The following is a 21,559-nucleotide window of genomic DNA, read 5'->3' as shown; positions in this document are numbered from 1 at the left end:
AGCATCCCTCACATATAGCCTTTCTCGTCCTCTTGCTTTTGGGACCTTCTCTTCTGACTCTGCCCTCAAGCCCTGCTTAGTGTCCCAGCAGCCCTCAGGATTAAAGTGAACAAGACCAGATGATTCTAACCTTCCGTTCTGAAATATATTATCAAAAACACTTTTATTTAATAAAGAATTCCATTCACATTAATATTAGGCAAAGATATTAGGCAAAGATATGTCTACTTTCAACTAATGATTAGCATGAATTGGAATAAAAACAGTCAAAAGCAAAAAAAAGTGATATTTTCATTAACTCAGGCAGCCTTATTACAGGTAAAGGTGTTCTTTTCAGCACCATTTCTTTGAAATATTGAAAAGGGCTCAAGGGCCACCTTGACTACTTTTGAACACCTCTAGGGGCTTGGGAAACTTCTGCTTTAGTCCCTGCACTTGTGCTCCCACCCAACCTTGGTGCTTTCCTGGGCCTCCTGTTGGGTAGAGCCTGTGGGGTACTTAAACAGGTGACAGGAAACCCAGGACAGGACCAGGTCTGAAACTCTGGGCTAATTCCATATCCACTATGAATCCATATGAGACAGAATTCTCTTGATAATAACAGGGCCCTTCAGATGATCCCAGCAATGCACTCCTGTGGGTGAGTAGGCATTTTCCACCAAGGCCCTAGAGTCAATATCCCTGGGACCATTTGTATGACTTGGGAGCCTTGAATGTGAGTGTTTGGGCCACACTAGGCTAGCCTTGCTGATACACAGGAGCTGTTCTGGGAATGGGTAGAGCAGTGAAAGTCACCTGAGACGCTGGAGAGAGCATAGGGTGTGATGTGCAGCAGGAGGCGGCTCTAAACTCTCGCCAAATGGTGGCGACCTGGAAGGGATGCATGAGAGGGGCTCATTGTGACCTTGTTACTGAGTGCCTAGAGCACAAGGCACTGCCCAGAGGTTGGGCAGGAGAGGACTCAGATGGAGGCAGCACCCATAGGCTCCAGGGCCATGGGCAGTTGGCTCCTGAAAGAGACTTTGAAGAGGGCTTCACAATGAATCAGGAGAAGAACCAAGGAATAGAAGGGTTTATAAAGAGCAATAAGGAAAATGGCTGAAGCCTAGCCAAGGCTTAATTCTGTGCAAAAAACTGACTGAATTGTAGTTACTGGCATTTGTGTAGTAAAGAATTTAATCTTGGCTAAGCACAGTGTCTCATGCCTGTAATCCCAGCACTTTGGGAGGCTGAGGCTAGCAGATTTCTTGAGCCCAGCCTGGGCAACATGGTGAAACCCCATCTCTACCAAACAATAACAACAAAAAGAATTTAATCTTGTCCCCAAAACATCTGGCCTTCATCCTTAACACGTAGGGAGCGATCTCTAAGATATCATACCTGATAGGAATGTCTTTGTTTGGCTGGAAGCTTTGATGCTCACCAACAATGTGATTTAGGGTGAGGAATGGCCACACCAAGTAGACCAGCCATGTGATTTAAGGTGAGAGCCTAGCCCGGGCAACATAGCAAGACCCCATCTCTACAAAAATGAAAAAATAAAAGTAAAAAATTATCCAGATGTGGTGGCACATACCTGTTGTCCCAGCTCCTTGGGAGGTTGAGGCAGAAGGATAGCTTGAGCCCAGGAGTTTGAGACTGAAGTGAGCTATAATCATGCCACTGCCCACCAGCCTGGGTGGCAGAGTGAGACCATCTCAAAAAACTAAAAAATAAGGTGAGAGCTTAGATCATGCCTGGAGGAACTGGAGACTGGAGCCTGAGATCAGCCCTATGGGCATTCAAATCAGTCAGTCATGCTCTCAGGGTGGAGCTCCAATAAGAATTCTGAATAAGGAGGCTCCGATGAACATCCCTGATCAGGTGCTCTGTGTGTGTTGCCATACAGCAATGCCAGGAGAGTAACACATCCTGACTCCACGGAGAGAGAAGAATGGAAGCTCTACGTTTGGACCCTCTTGATGTTAACCTATGCTGTTTCCCTGTGATAACCGGCAATCTTGAGCACAACCGCTTTCAGTGAGCTCTGGGAGTCCTAGGCAGTTATCGCATCTTGGGTGATTTGGGGAACCCCAATCTTGCAGTTGGTGTCAGAAGTGGGTGCATCCCGTGTGGACAGTGCCCTGTAATTTAGCAGTGCGTTTTCAGTAGAATAGACATGTTTCTTGGGGGGTCTCTTACATGCCCATCTCTCTTTTGTTTTGTAGTGTTCCACTGGCAGGCCACCATCATGGGCCCGGTAGGTAGTAGCTGCTGAGCGCACCACTCCAGTTTTGCTTCTTGCACTTTGGGCTTAGCACATGCACTGATCTCTTTCTGTGTCTCATCCTTCCAGAATGACAGTCCTTACCAAGGAGGTGTTTTCTTCCTGACCATCCACTTTCCTACGGATTACCCGTTCAAGCCCCCAAAGGTGAGGTCCCCCTCACAACTCCCCTGATGTTTGGATGAAAGACAGCATGTGACAAGGGGCCCTTCAAGTCAGGTATAGGTAAAAAAGTGCTGTACATGGGGCTTCTCTGAGGGCCCACCGCTCCATCCTGTGGTGACAGTTTCCCAGGACTTTAATTACTGGATTTTGGGAATTAGCACCTGTTGTGATCAAGGGTCAGTGGGGTGAGCTGGTGCTGGCCTTACTGAGGCCACAGTTTGAATGCTTCTCCTTGTGACTGTAGCTGAGTCTGGTCATGTCTCCAGGCTCTGGCTCCCTTCTCTGCAGTCCCTTAGACTTAGGACAGGGGTTCTCAGCCGGAGTGATTTTGCTACTGCCCCAGGGACATTTGGGCAACATCTTAGGATATTTTGGGTTATCAAAACTGTGGTGAGGGGGTACTGCTGGTATCTAGTGGGCAAAGGCCAGGGTATTCCAGGGATTCCTTACAGTGCACAGGACAGCCTCCCTTCCCATGACAGAGAATGATCAGCCACAAGTGTCAATAGTGCCAAGGTGGACACACCCTGGTTTAGGACTGGTGAGTCACACCTTCACTTTCCTTTATTAAGTTAAAAGAATAGCAAGCCTCCTTTGCCCTTCATGCACACACCATCCCATCAGTGGAGCTTTAGAGAGCAGTGCCACCAAAGCGAAGGAGAAGCCCAGGGAGCTGCCTCGACCACCCTGCGCTAGCATGTCTTGTGCACTGCAGGTCATCTCACTCCCTGGACCCTTGGACCTCATACTCCTTCTCACCTGGGCTCTGCATGGGTGGCAGAGCCTGCCCTGAGGCTCACAGTCCTGTGGAGGAGACAGGGCATTTAGCACGTGAGCCACTCAGCACTGGGAAGTAGCACAAGCAGTGGTTGGCAGCAGGAGCCAGGATGGTGGAGAGATCACCCTGAGAAGGGGGAACTGCAGGAGCTCAGCAAGGGGGTGGTCAGGTCCCCAGGGAACTGCCCCAAGGGAGTGAGCATGTGAGGAGTTGGGAAGGAGGCCAGAGGGGTACGGATGGCCCCAGGAGTAGGGTCTGCATGCCGTTGTGGGGATCACCACACTGACACAATCACTCTGCTGCCTTGTGGAGAAGAGGCTGGGTTCAAGTGATTCTTCTGCTTCAACCTCCTAAGTAGCTGGGACTACAGGAACTAGCCGCCAAACGTGGCTAATTTTTGTGTTATTTCTAGTAGAGACAGGGTTTCACAATGTTGGCCAAGCTGGTCTTGACTCCTGGCCTTAGGTGATCCACCCACCTCCGCCTCCCAAAGTGCTGGGATTCCAAGTGTGAGCCACCATGCTTGGCCAGGTTGTGCATTTTGTCAAGACTTACTCGAAAGTCCTGCATCTGCATCAGACACCTTAGCTGAGGGGTTGTGATGTGGCTGTGTCTTACTACCTTGACTTGGCCTTGATGGCTCAATTTGAGTCAGAGGCTTAGCTGCTGTTTTGCATGTTGTTTATCTGAGTCAGTGTGAAGAAGCCCCTTCTGTGCTCACCAGCTGCAGCTCTGTCCAGACATCGCCACCGGAGGCTACCTGGTGCCTGAGCATTTTAAATCTTGGTTAAATATGTTTAGGATCCCAGAGACCTTTTAAGCTTTTGGCAGAGGAGTGGGGTGTGCTGAGCAGGGCAATGATAGATGCTAAAATAGCTTTACCACGTTGGAGTACAACTGCTGTTCAAGGGAGTTTGGTTGAAAAATCATAAGCATGCTTCATGGTGCTGTGATCCACCCCTTCTCCCTTCCCCTCTGGAGAGACTGTGGCAGAGTCTTATCAAGTAGTAATTTTCTAGCTTATCTCTTTCATTACCGGGTGAGCAGCTGAGGATTTTCCTTAAACAGATACCAATGTAGTCCTGAATGTTGGGCGTTTTCAGGATACCTAATTGCCCAAGGACAAAGGAGAAACAGTGATTATTATTATTTTTTAAATTATTATTATTTTTTTTTGAGACACGGTTTCGCTCTTGTTGCCCAGGATGAAGTGCAGTGGCACAATCTCAGCTCACTGCAACCTCCGCCTCTTGGGTTCAAGCGATTCTCCTGCCGCAGCCTCCTAAGTAGCTGAGATTACAGGCACCCGCCACCACGCCGGCTAATTTTCTGTATTTTTAGTAAAGATGGGGTTTTGCCATGTTGGGCAGGCTGGTCTCGAACTCCTGACCTCAGGTGATCTGCCTGCCGCAGCCTCTCAAAGTGCTGGGATTACAGGTGTGAGCCACCGCGCCTAGCCAACAGTGGTTATTATTAAAAAACTAAGAAGTAAGCTCTGTGGGTGAGTTGGGATTATTTTAACAAGGAGAGATGTGAGCTGAAAGGTGACAGTGGCGCTCTATGAGAGAAGAAAGTGCTTCTGTCTTTTAAAAATCTCCTTCCACAGGGGAACAGGAGCAACTGGATTTATGTTTTGGCACAAATTTTCTGACAATAGGAGGAATCTGGCAAGATTGCATCATCTTTATTGGAGCTATTGAGGCAGATACTTAAGTCTGAGATGATTTTGAAGTTTGACCCTTCCTGGGAAAAATTGTATGGTAATAGATGTTCAAGCTCACATGCACACAACTCTCTTCTCATATTCAAAAGTAAGTTTAAAACAACTATTAAAATCTATATCAAACATGCAAAAAATTGTAGATAATGATATAAAGGATGTTTGTGCATCCTCCATCTAGCCTAAGAAATACCAGTGAGTTCTCAGAGCTAGCGGAAGAGGCAAAATCCTTTTTTTTTTTTTGAGACAGAATCTCGCTCTGTCACCCAGGCTGGAGTGCAGTGGCGTGATCTCGGCTCACTGCAACTTCTGCCTCCCGGATTCAAGCAATTCTCCTGCCTCAGCCTCCCAAGTAGCTGGGATTACAGGCATGTGCCACCATGCCCAGCTAATGTTTTTGTATTTTTAGTAGAGACGAGGTTTCACCATATTGGCCAGGCTGGTCTCAAACTCCTGACCTTGTGATCCACCCACCTCAACCTCCCAAAGTGCTGGGATTACAGGCATGACCACCGCGCCCAGCTGGCAAAATCCTATGTTCCTTTGCCCCAGCCCCTGCGTTGGGGTCACTGCTCACCTAGAGGGAGTGTAGGTGAGGCAGATTCTTAGGCTCCTATTGCAGTGGAAGCTGCACCTGACTCAGAGCACCTTGCACATCACAGAGAGCGGACTCTTCATGGGTCCCACAACATCCCTGGGAGAAGTACCATGTACCTACTTATAGTGAAGGCTCTGAGGTCCAAGGTCATTTGAAGAAGTAATGTGTGGCTGTGGTTTAATAAAGAAAAAAAAAGTCCAATGTAGGAGAGTATACAGTAGAAAATAGGATCTTCTTTAAACTTTGTCTCTGTAGCCACGCCTGGCCCCCCCACCCTTTTTTTCCACAAGGCACTGAGTCCTATTTGTCTTTTCATTTCTCTTCCAAGAGTAATCTCAACCTGGATAAGCACTTGTTTGTGCTTCCTTGTTTCTCCCATGAATGGAACAGACCTTTCCATAAATCTGCATCTTGCTTTTCCCATAGCAATGTATCTTGGAAATTGTTCCATATGATCACATTCATGTTTTAAAAATTCACCTCATTCTTTTTAAACAGGTGTAATATTCTGTTGCTTATATATAACATTAATTTAACCAGTAATCAATCTGAAGACATTTAGGTTTCACATCTTTTGTTACAGTGGGTATCCTTACATATTTGAAGTGCACAAGGGTATTTTAGGGCTAAATTCTGAGAAGGGGGGGTCTTACAAAGGGTGAAATAGAAAGGTGAGGAGGGTTTGTGGCCTGGCAGAGGGTCCACGGCCTGAGCTTTTCTTTTTCTTTTTTTTTTTTTTATTATTATACTTTAAGTTCTAGGGTACATGTGCACAATGTGCAGGTTTGTTACGTAGGTATACATGTGCCATGTTGGTTTGCTGCACCCATCAACTCATCATTTACATTACATATTTCTCCTAATGCTATCCCTGCCTCAGCCCCCCACCCCCCGACAGGCCCTGGTGTGTGATGTTCCCCACCCTGTGTCCCTATTGTTCAATTACAACCTATGAGTGAGAACATGCAGTGTTTGATTTTCTTCCTTTTTTTTTTTTTTTTTTGAGATGGAGTTTTCTCTTGTTGCCCAGGATGGAGTGCAATGGCGCGATCTCGGCTCACCACAACCTCCACCTCCCAGGTTCAAGCAATTCTGCCTCAGCCTCCCGAGTAGCTGGGATTACAGGCCTGCACCACCATGCCTGGCTAATTTTGTATTTTTAGTAGAGATGGGGTTTCCCCATGTTGAGACTGGTCTCGAACTCCTGACCTCAGGTGATCCACCCGTCTTGGCCTCCCAAAGTGCTGGGATTACAGGTGTGAGCCACCGTGCCCGGCCCAGTGTTTGGTTTTCTGTCCTTGTGATAGTTTGCTGAGAATGATGGTTTCCAGCTTCATCCATGTCCCTGCAAAGGACATGAACTCATCCTTTTTGTGGCTGCATAGTATTCCATGGTGTATATATGCCACATTTTCTTAATCCAATCTATCATTGATGGACATTTGGGTTGGTTCCAAGTCTTTGCTATTGTGAATAGTGCCGCAATAAACATACGTGTGCGTATGTCTTTATAGTAGCACGATTTATAATCCTTTGGGTATACACCCAGTAATGGGATCACTACTGAATCAAATGGCATACCATTTGAAATACCATTTCTAGAACTTTTTTTTTTATTATTATACTTTAAGTTCTAGGGTACATGTGCACAACGTGCAGGATTCCTCAAGGAATATCTTGAGGAATTGCCACACTGTCTTCCACAACGGTTGAACTAATTTACACTCCCACCACCAGTGTAAAAGCATTCCTATTTCCCCACATCCTCTCCAGCATCTGTTGTTTCCTGACTTTTTAATGATCGCCATTCTAACTGCTGTGAGATAGTATCTCATTGTGGTTTTGATTTGCATTTCTCTGATGACCAGTGATGATGAGCATTTTTTGTGTCTGTTGGCTGCATAAATGTCTTCTTTTGAGAAGTGTCTGTTCATATCCTTTGCCCACTTTTTGATGGAGTTGTTTGATTTTTTCTTATAAATATGTTTAAGTTCTTTGTAGATTCTGGATATTAGCCCTTTGTCAGATAGGTAGATTGCAAAATTTTTCTCCTATTCTGTTGGTTGCCTGTTCACTCTGATGATAGTTTCTTTTGCTGTGCAGAAGCTCTTTAGTTTAGTTAGATCCCATTTGTCTATTTTGGCTTTTGTTGCCATTGCCTTTGGTGTTTTAGTCATGAAGTCTTTGGGCCTGAGCTTTTCTGCTGATACATCAACAAAACATCACTGCTTTTTGCATAAAACTTCTGGGCTTTTGAGTCCTTTCCACCACGCTTGTTACTCCTCAGAGCATACTGCTTTCAGGTAGATGGTATCAATCCCCCTATGTTCAGAATGAGAATCCAGCAGGGAATGGGTCAGGGAACTTCTAGGTGATCACCCACTTCCATATCCCATTAGAGTTTGGGAATGGGGGTCTGGCTTAGCCTGCACTGTGGGGCCAGGTATGCAGCACACTCCAGGTACAGCCCAGCAGCGGCTGCTTCTGCTTTACTAGGTTCATTTCCCAGACGTCCCTGTGGTTTGTCTGATTTGGGATCTCTTGTCTTTGCAGGTTGCTTTCACAACCAAAATTTATCACCCTAATATCAACAGCAATGGCAGCATCTGCCTCGATATCCTGCGGTCTCAGTGGTCTCCAGCGTTGACTGTGTCAAAAGGTAGAGATGCTAATGGCATGCTCTGTATGCTCTCTTACACATGTTTTTACCCCAGCACTGACTGAGTGGAAATGGAGGCTCAGAGAGAGCAGTCACCTTTCCCAGGTCACATAGCCCTGTCCACTGCTGTGCCTGTAAGTGGATATCCTTACACCCCTACAAGGCAGCACCAGCAGAACTTTGTGCCCCGCTCCCTGGCGCTTCTCGGCAGTCAATTGCCCTGGTGTGCTCAAGACTGTCACATGGGTGCAAGAAGAAAATACTGATTCTACTTATATTTTTTTAATCTAAAAATAAGAAAGGCAAATGTTACATTACCTTCTCTGTTCCCTCATTTATTCATCTAATAAGCACAAAACGGACTGTGAGTCAGTCCTGAAGGAAGATACAGGGCATGCCCCCGGGGGCCTCGAAGTTGGTGGAGAAATCCTCCCTTCACAAAATAAATGATGTTAAGCACATGACTGTGGCTGAAGTTGAAGAAAACAGTCTAAACTGAGCTTGGAAATGCAGATATTCCTTCTGAACTAAGATGGGCTGTGCATGGGCTATGTGTGCACGAGTGACCTGAATGTAGATGGTGCAGTATCCTGGCAGGTGGAGCGTGGGTAGGATGGTGAAAAATCAACCCAAGAGAAACAGAGCCTGGCCTAATTTTTAAATTTTTCTGTAGAGGAGACAGGGTCTCACTTTGTTGCCCAGGCCATTCTCAAACTCCTAGCCTCAAGCAGTCCTCCCATTGTGGCCTCCCAAAGCACTGGGATTATAGGCATGAGCCACTGTGCCCGGCCAAGTATCTTAAGAAAGGCAAACCTGCCCCTGTCATTTGTAGCTTTATGTGTGGGGACCTGTGGTCAGAACTTTGATGGACTCACTGAATCCAGTTTGTTTGGAATCATATGGTGAGTCGAAAGCAAAGCCAGGAATGAAAGTTTGCATTTCTCTCTGTGACCCCAAGAATCCAGGCACCACAGTTCCTTCTGCTCCTCACTACAGCCCTAGTGGGTGATTCCCTTCCCCTAGGGTTGCTGAGAGCCACACTAAGTGCACATCCTAGAGACGGTGCTGGCACACAGGAGGATGCATCTGCTTTGCAGTTAGACAGACCTGGTTCAGAATCTCTTTATTTTTTTTTTTTGAGATCAAATTTTGCTCTTGTTGCCCAGGCTGGAGTGCAATGGCCTGATCTCAGCTCACTGCAACCTCCACCTCCCAGGTTCAAGAGATTCTCCTGCCTCAGCCTCCCAAGTAGCTGGGATTACAGGCATGCACCACTATGCCTGGCTAATTTTGTATTTTTTTAGTAGAGACAGGGTTTCTCCATGTTGGTCAGGCTGGTCTTGAACTCCCGACCTCAGGTGATCCTCCTGCCTCGGCCTCCCAAAGTGCTGGGATTACAGGCGTGAGCCACCACACCTGGCCCAGAATCTCATTTTTATCCATTTATTGGGTGTTCCAAGTCTGTGACCTTGGACAAGTTACTTGAATGCTCTGAATTCTTGTTTCCTTAACAGTAAACAGGACTCCTAGGACTAAATGCCAGCGGTGCATGATGTAGGGTGCAGACAAGGATGGAGGGCAGTTGGAGACTAAGATGGGGTGCTTCAGTGGAGAAGGGAAATGAGAACCAGGATGCACCCAGGAGGGAAGTATCCTAGCACAGTATGCCTGAGGCCACAAAGTGAGGACCGCCTTGGCTGATACGTGGGACAGGGCAAGTGGTGCATCAAGCAATTTAGATTGGGCTGTTGAAGGGAAGACAACTGCTTGGTCAAAATACAGAGTGCAAGTTCAGGGAAGTTTACCCAGGGGTGACCCAGCAGCCTCGTGGCTACAGCTGACCAACCTTTTCTTTTCTTCCCAGTTCTCTTGTCCATCTGCTCGCTGCTCTGCGACCCCAACCCTGATGACCCTCTGGTGCCAGAGATAGCCCACACCTACAAAGCCGACAGAGAGAAGTACGTGTCCTCTTTGGGTTGCCTTTGCGCCATGGCTGCCCCAGGCAGCTCCATGCGGTACCTGTGCTCTGAGCTGGTGCTTCTGGGCTACAGGTTCCCACAGACATCTTCCTACCCATGCTGAGCCATGTGCACAGCGGGTGTGCCCTGGGCTTGGACTCCTGGCTCTCTCACTAACATGTCCTTTGAGTCTAAGGAGGGAGAAGGAGATAAAAGCGGTTCACCTTCCTGGATAACTCATTAGCTGCTGCTACTATATATGAAAACATTGCCAAGCCCTGTCCTCGAGGCCAGCAAAATCAGTGGTCAGCCAAGAACAGACTCAGAAGAATCTGACAACAAGAAAAATTCTGATTTAAATTCTAGGGTTTATAGCCTAAGACAAGGGGATGTCTCCTTGGCTATACCGAAGGTGAGGCTGAGGGCAGTCAAGGTGGGAAACACTGCTGTGGTCAGTTCACTGGCTCAGCTCAGAAGTCAGCAGAGTGTTAGACCTTCATTGCCAGCTCTCTGTTTAAACACCAATTAACAGACCCAGAATTGTAAAATTCTGACCCCCTAGGCCAGGCACAACCACGTGCACTGTAGCATGAGGGTGTCTGTAGTTGGTGGGGCAGGCACAAGGAGTCATCGCCAAGTGTTAGTCTCTGAGTGCTGACAGCACTGTGAGAGAGGCCCAGGTGTGGCAGGGGCCACAGTCCTGTGAGTGGTGTGAATCTCAGTTGTGGACCTTCAGGGAAGGTATTGCTAGCCCTTTTAAAAGACATCTTCAGTGAGTGCATTCTTCAGTTCACTACTCATTACTTCTTTTCTGTCTGAAGAGATTAGAATAGAGAATAGAGTATGTTTTTTCCTTTTTTTTTTTTTTTTTTGAGGCAAGGTCTCATTCTGTTGCCCAGGCTGCAGTGCAGTGGTGTGATCACAGCTTACTGCAGCCTTGATCTTCCGGGCTCAACCTATCCTCCTGCCTCAGCCTCCTGAGTAGCTGGGACTACAGGCGTGTGCCACCACACCTGGCTAATTTTTTGTAGAGACAGGGTTTTGCCATGTTGCCCAGGCTGGTGTTAAACTCCTGGACTCCAGCAATCTGCCCACCTAGGCCACCCAAAGTGCTGGGATTATAGGCGTGAGCCACCACACTCAGCCACATGTTTTTTTCAAATTATATTTTTCTTAAGACTTTTATAGATCTTATTATTTCCCTCATTGGAGTTTTCTCAATAACAGTCAAAATTTTTAATTGGGGTTTAACTTTTGTTTATTTTAACACTTACTACGAGATATTTTAGACATACCAAAAGTGATTTTTTTTCAGTGCCTCTTGTAACTATAAATCTCTCTAATTTATAGTCTCGTAGCATCAAGTCTCATTACAATGATGAGAGTAAGTGCACACACCTGCATAGTCTTCAATGGATGCCCGGCCTGCTCCATGTGCTTTACATATAGAATTCTCTAGTTTCCCCACAAGCACACAAGGCAGATACTTTCCCCATGGCAAGCAATCAAAAAAGCCAGGGCACAGAGGGGCAGAACAGCTGCTGAGGATGGTACCGATGCACACCCTGGTAGGCAGATTCCCAAGCCCTTGTTCTGGAGTTTGTGTGCTGGACAGCCTGTAACTAGTACAAACTGATCTTTGTGTGTCTCTTCTCTGTCCTCCCTGCATCCATATTGTAGGACAAGAGAAAGAAAGAGAGGAAGTCTGTTGCATTATTAAATCTTCCACTGCAGATAGTTATGGAGAATCAACAGTTTGGGGTTTACACATGAGGGGTTCACCCAGCTGGGGGTTTACAGCCATGTCTGATGTGCTCCTGCTCCGGGGAAAGCCTTTATTCCACTCACCCATCAGCCGTAGATGTTTGACAAGCAGCAGCAGCAGCATTCCCCACATCAGTCCTGTTCTCTGCACCACATTGAAGGGAAGTGACCATTTCAAGTGAGGGTGTCACTCCCTCTGCTTTTTTATTCCAGGTACAACAGACTAGCAAGAGAGTGGACACAAAAATATGCTATGTAAGTGCCTCGGAGGTTTTACATGAGACATTGTCCAGGAGAAGCTGGCAGAGAGGTCTTCCCTTAAAACTTTGGGCTGTTGGCTGAGCCATTCAAAGAGTGTCATCTGTTCTTCAAACAAATGTTGGTCACCCACTCTCTCCAGCTGCAGCATGTTGGTGCCATTTGCAGCAATTATGGCTTTGACAGTGCCACCTCTTTGATGCCAAATCAGCAGCCATTGTTGTTATGATCTTCAGTCTTCCTGGTGACACTGGAATCTCTCTCTCTGCCGCCTCAGTTTGTCTGCTGGTCTCTTGGGGGGGCCAGGCCCTGCACGTCTCTCCTACCTGGCCTCAAATGGTGCTGCTGCCCATGATGGTACCACACCAGGGCCTCAGCCTGGCCCCTCGCCACATACCCTTTGCCTTTTAGAACTCAGTGCCATCCTGGGTGCCCAGGGCAGAGCAGGCTTTCTTCGCACCTCATCTGCTGCAGAACCACATCCTGAGGAGTCTCAGCTTATCCTGGAGGGAATTGGGAACAGTGTCACTGGGAAGTGAAGGCCTAGCCCTGCGGCTTCCACCAGTTTCCTCCTGCAGTGCCACATGCTGGCATTTCTTGCCTCACACTAAGAAGCAGCAAGTGGAAAATTTCAGGATACAAAGCACATAACACCCCATAAGAGATGATTATGTTTTTAGAAGCAAGAGCAAAATTATGAAACCTCTAGAGATTTGGGTCATGTTACTCCATTTGATGAGGATTCTCACTACCATCCGCTCCTCCCATAGGAGCCTACACTAAGTCCAAGTGTGAGCCATTCACAGACTAGAACACAAGGAGGGAGAGAGACTCTTAAATGTAAATAAAAATGCAATTCATTCAGAACTCTAAATGATAATTGACATTTCAGCCTCTTTCTTTTAGGCAGAACAGAAGATACATACTTTTAACAGTTATTTGTAGCCTTAAAATAACTTAAAATAGCCTGTTAGGTGATCGGCTTTCTGCCTTGGCTTTCTGATGCAACACATTGTAAGATTTGCCTTTAAAGCTTTGAGCCTTGAGATTAGGTTAGTTAGGAAGAGGACAGCAAAGAGAAGAGATTATTCTAATAAAATTTCCACAGAGGGAAGAAAATTGAGGAGCTTCATATCTCTAAAGCCAAATTCAACCTGATCTTTCTAGGTTGGTTATAAAGCTGGTCCACTTCCAGGAAGTGATGTGTAGGTGAATAGGAACAAGAGGTGAAGAAGCAGTAAAACTGTGACCGAATGGCCAGATGGGGCTTTTGCAGGCTGATTGAAAGGAAGTCTACAGACCTAACACAAGCAGTCAGCCAAAGGTGGCTGTGGGAGGTTGATTTCTTCCAGAAACTTCCAAGTTGTGGCTACAAATTTATTGCCAGATACTTTCCCACTGAGAATACTGAGGTTATTCACATAATCACTTCCTTAGCAAAGGAAGAAGCACTTTTAACTTGGTCTGCATTCCCTTTGTGAGGGTCCAAATTTAGGATCCTCCTGCTACCATAAGGCCCTTTTTGGGGTCCTTTGAGTGTGGCTGCATCTCACCATGGTGAGGATTGCCTTTTTTTTTTTTTTTTTTTCAACACAGAGTCTTGCTCTGTCTCCCAGGCTGGAGTGCAGTGATGCAATCTTGGCTCACTGCAACCTCTGCCTCCCAGGTTCAAGCGATTCTCCTGCCTCAGCCTCCTGAGTAGCCAGAATTACAGGCATGCACCACCATGCTGGGCTAATTTTTGTATTTTTAGTAGAGACGGTGTTTCACCATGTTGGCCAGGCTGGTCTCGAACTCCTGGCCTCAAATGACCTGCCCACGTTGGCCTCCCAAAGTGCTGGGATTACAGGCGTGAGCCACTGTGCCCAGCAAGGATTGCCGTTTTAATTCTTGTATCTTCACTGCTTCTTTGGTCTTTGCTTAAATAAAACAATAAATCTTAATAGTTGGGGAGAATGCTGTTACCAGTGTGCCCTAGGAAGGCCGTTAGCATATGGCTCTACTGAGCAGCAGTGCCATCTGGTGCCTGAGATCATGTGCTTCAGGCAGTTGTCACACTGCATCTATAGCCAAGCATCACAGAACACTTTACTCATGTGGTCAGGGAAGGTGGGACTGATTCACATGTTAGAGACAGGTCAGATGGGAAAATTAAGGCCCAATTTGGTGTTGGGGAATAACCATACTCTGGTCTTTCAAGTGTAATAGCTGATGATTCCCAAGAAACTGATGAATTTTCTGAGTCCAGACAAAATTTCCCCAAGCCTGCTCTCTCTGTTGGATATATATAATAGAGAAAGTCAAATCAGCCCTTTGGGGTTTGTGGTAAAAATTCACTCACCCATTGAAGCCTACAGTGGCTTTGTACCTTCCAGATCTCTCAGCAAATCCCCTGGGCAGAAATGTCACTTGCTTGCCATGTCTTTGAGGGGTTCAGGTCAGCCTGGAGAACAGGCTCCTTAAGTCAAAAACCTTGTTTTAAGAGCCACTGTGGTACAGTCAATGTAACCCACTTGTGCAGAAGCCATGCTTCCAAGGAAGGTCTCAGGTTGACAACTAGACAGCAAATCCGAGAAGCTAACTGTGGAGTAATGTGTTTTTTTCTCTGTGGACAACAGCGATCAGACAGGTGCTTGATCTTGAACAATTGATCCATTATGAAAAAATGACCATTAGCTCTCCCCCAGAAGCGTCTGTGTTTGCTGAATGGAGCTGAGATTTTGATCCTCTATCAGACTCCAGAAAGATCCAGGAGTTCCAAGAACATGGCAAAGAGTCAAAATCTTAGGACAAGGAATTAAAATGTCAGAATGCAAATGTCCAACAGGCCTGGTAGCTCACAGCTATCAACACCCTAGAATTCCACACTGCCTCACTGCAGTTGCTCAAGGATGGGTATGTTTCTGTCTCTGAAATTCAGGAAAAAGCCTTAAGTGCCAGAGAAGGTGCTTCCAAGACTGTCTGCAGAATTCCTTTCCTAGGGTCTGTCTCTGGTACCCAAAAGGGCAGAGAAGGAACTCTAAGATTAGCATAGAGCCACTCATCTCTCCTCCCCTCCCCACCCCTTCTTCCCGTGCTTCCATTCCGCATGGCTGTCTCCGCTGACAGTGACACACACTTCCTCTCCAGCAGTGTCGGGAAAGTTCTGGACCTCTACTGGATCTAGCCATAAATGGTGGTCTTCAGAAAAATGGAGATTGTGGCTGCCAGCACCCACAAGACAGCAGCCTCATGCCATGCAGGCAGCAAGCCATCCTGAACAGTGTTCCTCCCAGAGTCTGCTTCCTCACCTGCTGTTCACTGGTGAGAGGAAAAGGGACTTGTTCTCCCTTGACCAGTTTTCTAGTTTTCCTGTTCCCACCCTGGTCTTTGCCTGATGACAGAGAAACTTTCTAAAAAAAAAACAAAAACAAAAAGCTATAAAAAATCTGCAAAACACCCCATCAGAAGTCAATGATTTCCTTAAAAATACATCTATTTCCTTCCTGTCCTTCTCATCTTCTCCCTTGCCCCCAGACAGGTGTGCTTGCAGGCATCCAGCTGCCTGCATCAGAGCTCCCCTTGAAGGCAGGTGCTCAGCTGGGCTCCATGTTGGAGGGCAACAGCAGAGCTGCCACTTATAGCCGGTCTCTCAACCCTGCTGTCCCCCAGCCCACCCACAATGGCTCAAAAGGCTGGTCTTCTGAGAAAGACTTGCTGCTAGCCAATCATCACAGTCACTTTCCAGTTATGTTAAGTGGCATCAAAGCATTGATTAGCACTTATGGTATACAAGATATGGTAGGAGGAAAAGGGAATTATAGAAAGAAACCATGTGAAAGTATAAAAGTCACTGATAGACTAGATACACGAATGAGAAAGAAATCAAGCATTATCATCACAGAAAACCACCAAATCGCAAAAGATAAGAAAGGGACCAGGCATGGTGGCTCATCCCTGTAATCCCAGCACTTTGGAAGGCTGAGGTGGGAGAACTGCCTAAGGTCAAGAGTTTGAGACCAGCCAAGGCAACATAGTGAGACCCTGTCTCTTATTAAAAAAAGGAAAGGAAAAAATTTTTCAAGAAGAAGAAAATAACAAAGGACATATAAAATATCAGAAACCAATTAAAATGACAGGAATAAGTCCTCACTCATCAATAACAACCTTGAATGTAAAGAGTTCAAACTTCCCAATTAAAATATATAGCCTTGTTTAGCCGGGCATGGTGGCACATGCCTGTAATCTCAGCTACTCAGGAGGCTGAGACAGGAGAATCACTTGAACCCGGGAGGTGGAGGTTGCAGTGAGCCGAGATCATGCCACTGCACTCCAGCTTGGGTGACAGAGTGAGACTCTATCTCCAAAAAAATACAATTAAAAAAATATATATATACACACACACACATACCCTTGCTGAGTGTGTTAGAAAAACAAGATCCAGGTGAGGCATGGTGACTCACAACTGTAATCCCCATGCTTTGGGAAGCTGAGGCAGGAGGATATCGCTTGAGTTCAATACCAGCCTGGGCAACATAGCAAGACCACTATCTCTAAAAAAAAAAAAAAAAAAAAAAAAAAAAAGCTGGTCCTGGTGGCGTGTCCCTGTAGTCCTAGCTACTTGGGAGGCTAAGACAGGAGGGCTGTTTGAGTTCAGGAGTTGAAGGCTGCAGTTGAGTTATGATTGCCACTGCACTACAACCTGAGTGACAAAACAAGACCTGGTCTCTAAAATAAATTTTGTAAAATGAATTTAACAAAAACAAGATCCAGGCCGGGCGCGGTGGCTCACGCTTGTAATCCCAGCACTTTGGGAGGCCGAGGCGGGCGGATCACGAGGTCAGGAGATCGAGACCACAGTGAAACCCCGTCTCTACTAAAAATACAAAAAATTAGCCGGGCGTGGTGGCGGGCGCCTGTAGTCCCAGCTACTCGGAGAGGCTGAGGCAGGAGAATGGCGTGAACCCGGAAGGCGGAGCTTGCAGTGAGCCGAGATTGCGCCACTGCACTCCAGCCTGGGCGACAGAGCGAGACTCCGTCTCAAAAAAAAAAAAAAAAAAAACAAGATCCAGCTATATGCTGCCTTTAAGAAACTCACTAAAAAGATGCATATAGACTAAGTGAAGGGATGAAAAAAGATATTCCACTCAAATGTAAACTAAAAGCATGCAGGACTAGCTATACTTATATCAGACAAAATAGACTTTAAGTCAAAAAACAAAAAGAGAAAAGGTCATTATATAATGATAAAGGGATCAATTCAGCAAGAGGATATAACAATTGTAAATATATATGCATTCAACACTGGAGCACCCAGATATATAAAGTAAATATTACTAGAGATAAAGAGACCCCAGTACAATAAGTTGGGGACTTCAGCACTCACTTTCAGCATTGGACAGATTATGGTCTAGAAAATCAACATAGAGGCATCAGACTTAAAATACGCTATAGACCAAATGAATCTAAGAGACATTTACAGACTATTTCATTCAACAGCTGCAGAATACATATTCTCATCAGCACATGGAACATTCTCCAGGATAGCCCATATGTTAGGCCACAAAATAAATCTCAACAAATATTTAAAAATCAAAATCCTATCAAGTATCTTATTAGACCACAATGGAATAAAAAGCAGTATGTTGCAGCCTTCAGAACTGCGAGAAACAAATTTCTGTTCTTTCTAAATTAAAAAAGCACTAGAAGTAAGTAACACAAGGAACTCTGGAAACTGTACAAATATGTGAAAATTAAGTAACACCATCTTGAAAGATCACTGGGTCAGTGAAGAAATTAAGAAGAGGCTGAGCGAAGTGGCTCACACCTGTAATCTCAGCACTTTGGGAGGCCAAGGCAGGCAGATCACTTGAGGTCATGAGTTCAAGACCAGCCTGGCCAACATAGCAACACCCCCATCTCTACTAAAAATACAAAAATTAACGGGCCAGGCGTGGTGGCTCACACCTGTAATCCCAGCACTTTGGGAGGCCATGGCGGGCGGATCACCTGAGCTCAGGTGTTCAACACCAGCCTGGGCAACACAGTGAAACCCCATCTCTACTAAAAATACAAAAAATTAGCTGGGTGTGGTGGCATGTGCCTGTAGTCCCAGCTATTCGGGAGGCTGAGGCAGGAAAATCTCTTGAATCTTGGAGGCAGAGGTTGCAGTGAGCCAAGATTGTGCCACTGCACTCCAGCCTGGGTGACAGAGCAAGACTCTGGCTCAAAAAAAAAAAAAAGAAAAGGAAAAGATACAAAAATTAGCTGGGTGTGTTGGCGTGCATCTGTAATCCCAGCTACTCGGGAGGCTGAGGTAGGAGAATTGCTTGAACCCGGGGGGGGGCGGGCAGAGCCAAAATTGTGCCACTGCACTCCAGCCTTGGTGACAGAATAAGACTCTGTCTCCAAAAAAAAAAAAATTAGTGTTGGGCACGGTGGCTCACGCCTGTAATCCCAGCACTTTGGGAGGTCAAGGCAGGCAGATCACAAGTTCAGGAGTTCAAGACCAGCTGATCAACATGGGGAAACCCCATCTCTACTAAAAATACACAATTAGCCAGGTGTGGTGGTGCATGCCTGTAATCCCAGCTACTCAGGAGGCTGAGGCAGGAGAATCGCTTGAATCCAGAAGGCAGAGGCTGCAGTGAGCCAAGATTGTGCCATTATACTCCAGCCTGGGCAATCAGAGCAAAACTCCATCTCAAAACAAACAAACAAACAAAAAACACACAAACCTAAAATGCCTCTGTAACACTAATGAAAGGCCACCAGGTTAGAAGGATGAGAGGGGCCTAAATTTGTAGTTAAATGATTACTGCCATTATTCCAAAGGTCACAAGATTTACGACTTCCCCAATAACTCCTGTAAATAACATCACTGTTGTGGAACCTAAGATTGGCCTTTTGAGATGTCTTTTCAGGTTTTTGCATCTCTGATAACTGGATGGCCCCAGTTAGACTCCTGTGGCCCCACCCAGAAGCAGACAGCACATGAAGACCATTTTCCACAGCCCTATGACTGCACCCCAAACCAATTAGCAGCACCCATTCCCTAGCCCCCTGCCTGCCAAACTATTCTTTAAAAATCTTAGCCTCCAAATTTTGGGGGAGGCTGATTTGAGTAATAATAAAACTCTAGTCTCCAATTTAGCTGGCTCTATGTGTATTATACTGTTTCCCTGATCTTGATAGATCAGCTGTATCTGAGCAACAGGAAAGAAGAACCCATGGAATGGTTACAGGACAGCCAACAGGAAACTTAAACAAGAAAAATGGGAGCATGAGAGGGATAAGGGTGAGGTGGTCTACATATGGCAGGCCACATCCTCTCCTCTTTAAAACCCATCAGGGTTTCCATTACACATAGAATAAAACCCAAAGCCCTTCCCTTGGCCTCTCCTTCTCCCTGTGTCCCACTTCTCAGACCAATTAAGCTGGCTCCTACCTCAGAACCCAGTCTCTGCTCCAGGGTTAGTTACCTCCTCTGAGGCTTTCCCTGGCCTATCAAGCTGAAACAGGTTTCCATATACTACAACAGGAAGCAGTATCATGCTCCCTCAAACTTCTCACCACCAGAGACTCCTCCTTATAGTCTTCTCTACATGGAGCCTGGTCACCTCACTCAGCTGATCTAATTCCATAACACAGAGACCTGCTTCTTTGGCCTGCACAACCTGGTTTCAGGTAAGGGTAGCTTCTCCTCAGGTAGACTAAAATTTGAAAAGTGCTCCCAGACCTTCTAGGACTTCCACCTGGGACTGGTGGCCAACTGGGTGAAGGAACCTGACAACTAGAAGGTAATTAAATAGGAGTATTCCCAGACAAAGAAGAGAAAAAAAGATATGTTCACCAAAGAGAAGGCGGTAGAAGTACCATAAGACTGATGGCCAAACTCCTCTGTAATATGGAGTCTGGGGGCAGAGGGATGAGGGGGCAGAAAGTCACCTGAGGGTCTGGTCTGAAGGAAAAACAAGCAGAGATGTTACTGAAGTAAGGGGGGAAAAGACTGAAAATTAGGAGATCTGGAGAGCCTCTATTTATGTAAATTCACTTTTTCTAATGTAAACAGTAGTGAAGTCAAAGTAGAGAAGTAGGGAGACCTGCACTGTGGAAAAGAGAAAAGATTGAAAAGAAGATCCAGGACGAATTCAAAGGAGGGGTGAAGGCTGCAGACTGGACTGCTGAGGAGAAGGGATATTTTGTCAGAACTTGAGACTTCTCCAGGTCAGGATGAAGTAACTTTTCCTCTCAGAAATGTCAGAGCTTCTGCCTGTAAGACAAGTGCTGTTGTTCAACTGTATCCACCAAAGTTCATGTCTTAGAGGCTTGATCTCCAACGTGATGGTGTTGAGTGGTGGGAGGTGGGAGGTGCTTAGGCTCTCATGAATGGATTAATGCCATTATTTTGGAAGTGGGTTTGTTACCCATGAAGGGTGTCCAGGTTCTTGGTGTCATGAACAAAGAATTGGACAAAATGCACAAAGAAAGCAAGGAAAGAATGAAGCAACAAAAGCAGAGATTCATCGAAAATGAAGGTACACTCCACAGGGTGAGACTGGCTTGAGCAAGTGGCTCAAGAGCCTGGTTACAGAATTTTTTGGGGGTTACAGAATTTTTTGGAGGTTTCCCATTGGTTACTTGGTGTACACCCTTGTAAATGAAGTAGTGCCCACAATCAGTCTGATTGGTTGAGGGAGGGGACCTATCAGAGGCTGAAGCGAAGTTTCAAAGTTACACCCTATGCAAACCTCTGACTGATTGCGGAAAGGCTGAAGTGAAGTTACAAAGTTATACTCCTATGCAAATGAAGACTTGGCCCATGACCAGCCTGATTGGTTGTGGGAAGGGACCAATCAGAGGTACTTTCAATTTTTCATCTACCATGCAGAAAAAGGTGGTGGGGGGGTTGCAAAGAAAGTAGTAGCCTCTGGTCCTTTTGTTACTTGGTCATAACAGGGGTTATGGGGTTTTCCTTTTGATTTGGTTCTAGGAGGTTAGTGTGAATTGGCGTTTGGTTCCCTGCTTCTAGCCCGTATTCTCCTGCCTCAGGTTCATTAGAAAAGACTGAGTTTGGGGCCCGGCGGGGTGGCTCACACCTGTAATCCCAGCACTTTGGGAGGCCAAGGTGGGCAGATCACGAGGTCAAGAGATCGAGACCATCCTGGCCAGCATGGTGAAACCCCGTCTCTACTAAAAATACAAAAATTAGCTGGGCATGGTGGCACGTGCCTGTAGTCCCAGCTACTTGGGAGGCTGAGACAGGAGAATTGCTTGAACTTGGGGGGTGGAGGTTGCAGTGAGCCGTGTTCGCGGTCACTGCACTCCAGCCTGGCTACAGAGTGAGACTCCATCTCAAAAAAAAAAAAAAAATGAGTTTGGCCCCTTTTAGTCTCTCTCTCATCCTCTTTGCCC

At 46.2% G+C, this 21,559-nt stretch overlaps 1 protein-coding gene across 13 annotated transcripts in view; it reads left to right on the top strand.

Moving 5' to 3' along the window:
• UBE2D4 (ubiquitin conjugating enzyme E2 D4 (putative)) overlaps nucleotides 1–19,293 on the top strand; it is a 33,595-nt gene extending 14,302 nt beyond the window's left edge. For 2 of the 13 annotated variants that reach the window (XM_055293307.2, XM_063609631.1), the window contains exons 3-8: nucleotides 2,208–2,239; nucleotides 2,336–2,413; nucleotides 8,081–8,186; nucleotides 10,051–10,144; nucleotides 12,122–12,163; nucleotides 15,299–19,293. In XM_055293307.2, the coding sequence (XP_055149282.1) occupies nucleotides 2,208–2,239; nucleotides 2,336–2,413; nucleotides 8,081–8,186; nucleotides 10,051–10,144; nucleotides 12,122–12,163; nucleotides 15,299–15,332 (386 nt within the window). In that variant the 3' untranslated portion in view covers nucleotides 15,333–19,293. Of the gene's footprint in view, nucleotides 1–2,207; nucleotides 2,240–2,335; nucleotides 2,414–8,080; nucleotides 8,187–10,050 lie in introns of all 13 variants that reach the window. The other 11 variants (XM_063609629.1, XM_063609630.1, XM_055293310.2 and 8 more) reach the window with 6 other exon arrangements.
• The last annotated feature ends 2,266 nt before the right edge of the window (nucleotides 19,294–21,559 follow it).

The sequence above is a fragment of the Symphalangus syndactylus genome, chromosome 9 (genome assembly GCF_028878055.3).
Source record: "Symphalangus syndactylus isolate Jambi chromosome 9, NHGRI_mSymSyn1-v2.1_pri, whole genome shotgun sequence".
In the NCBI taxonomy this organism is placed as follows: Eukaryota; Metazoa; Chordata; class Mammalia; order Primates; family Hylobatidae; genus Symphalangus; species Symphalangus syndactylus.
The sequence above is the reverse complement of the archived record's forward strand: the minus strand, read 5'-3'. Positions and strand labels throughout refer to the sequence as shown.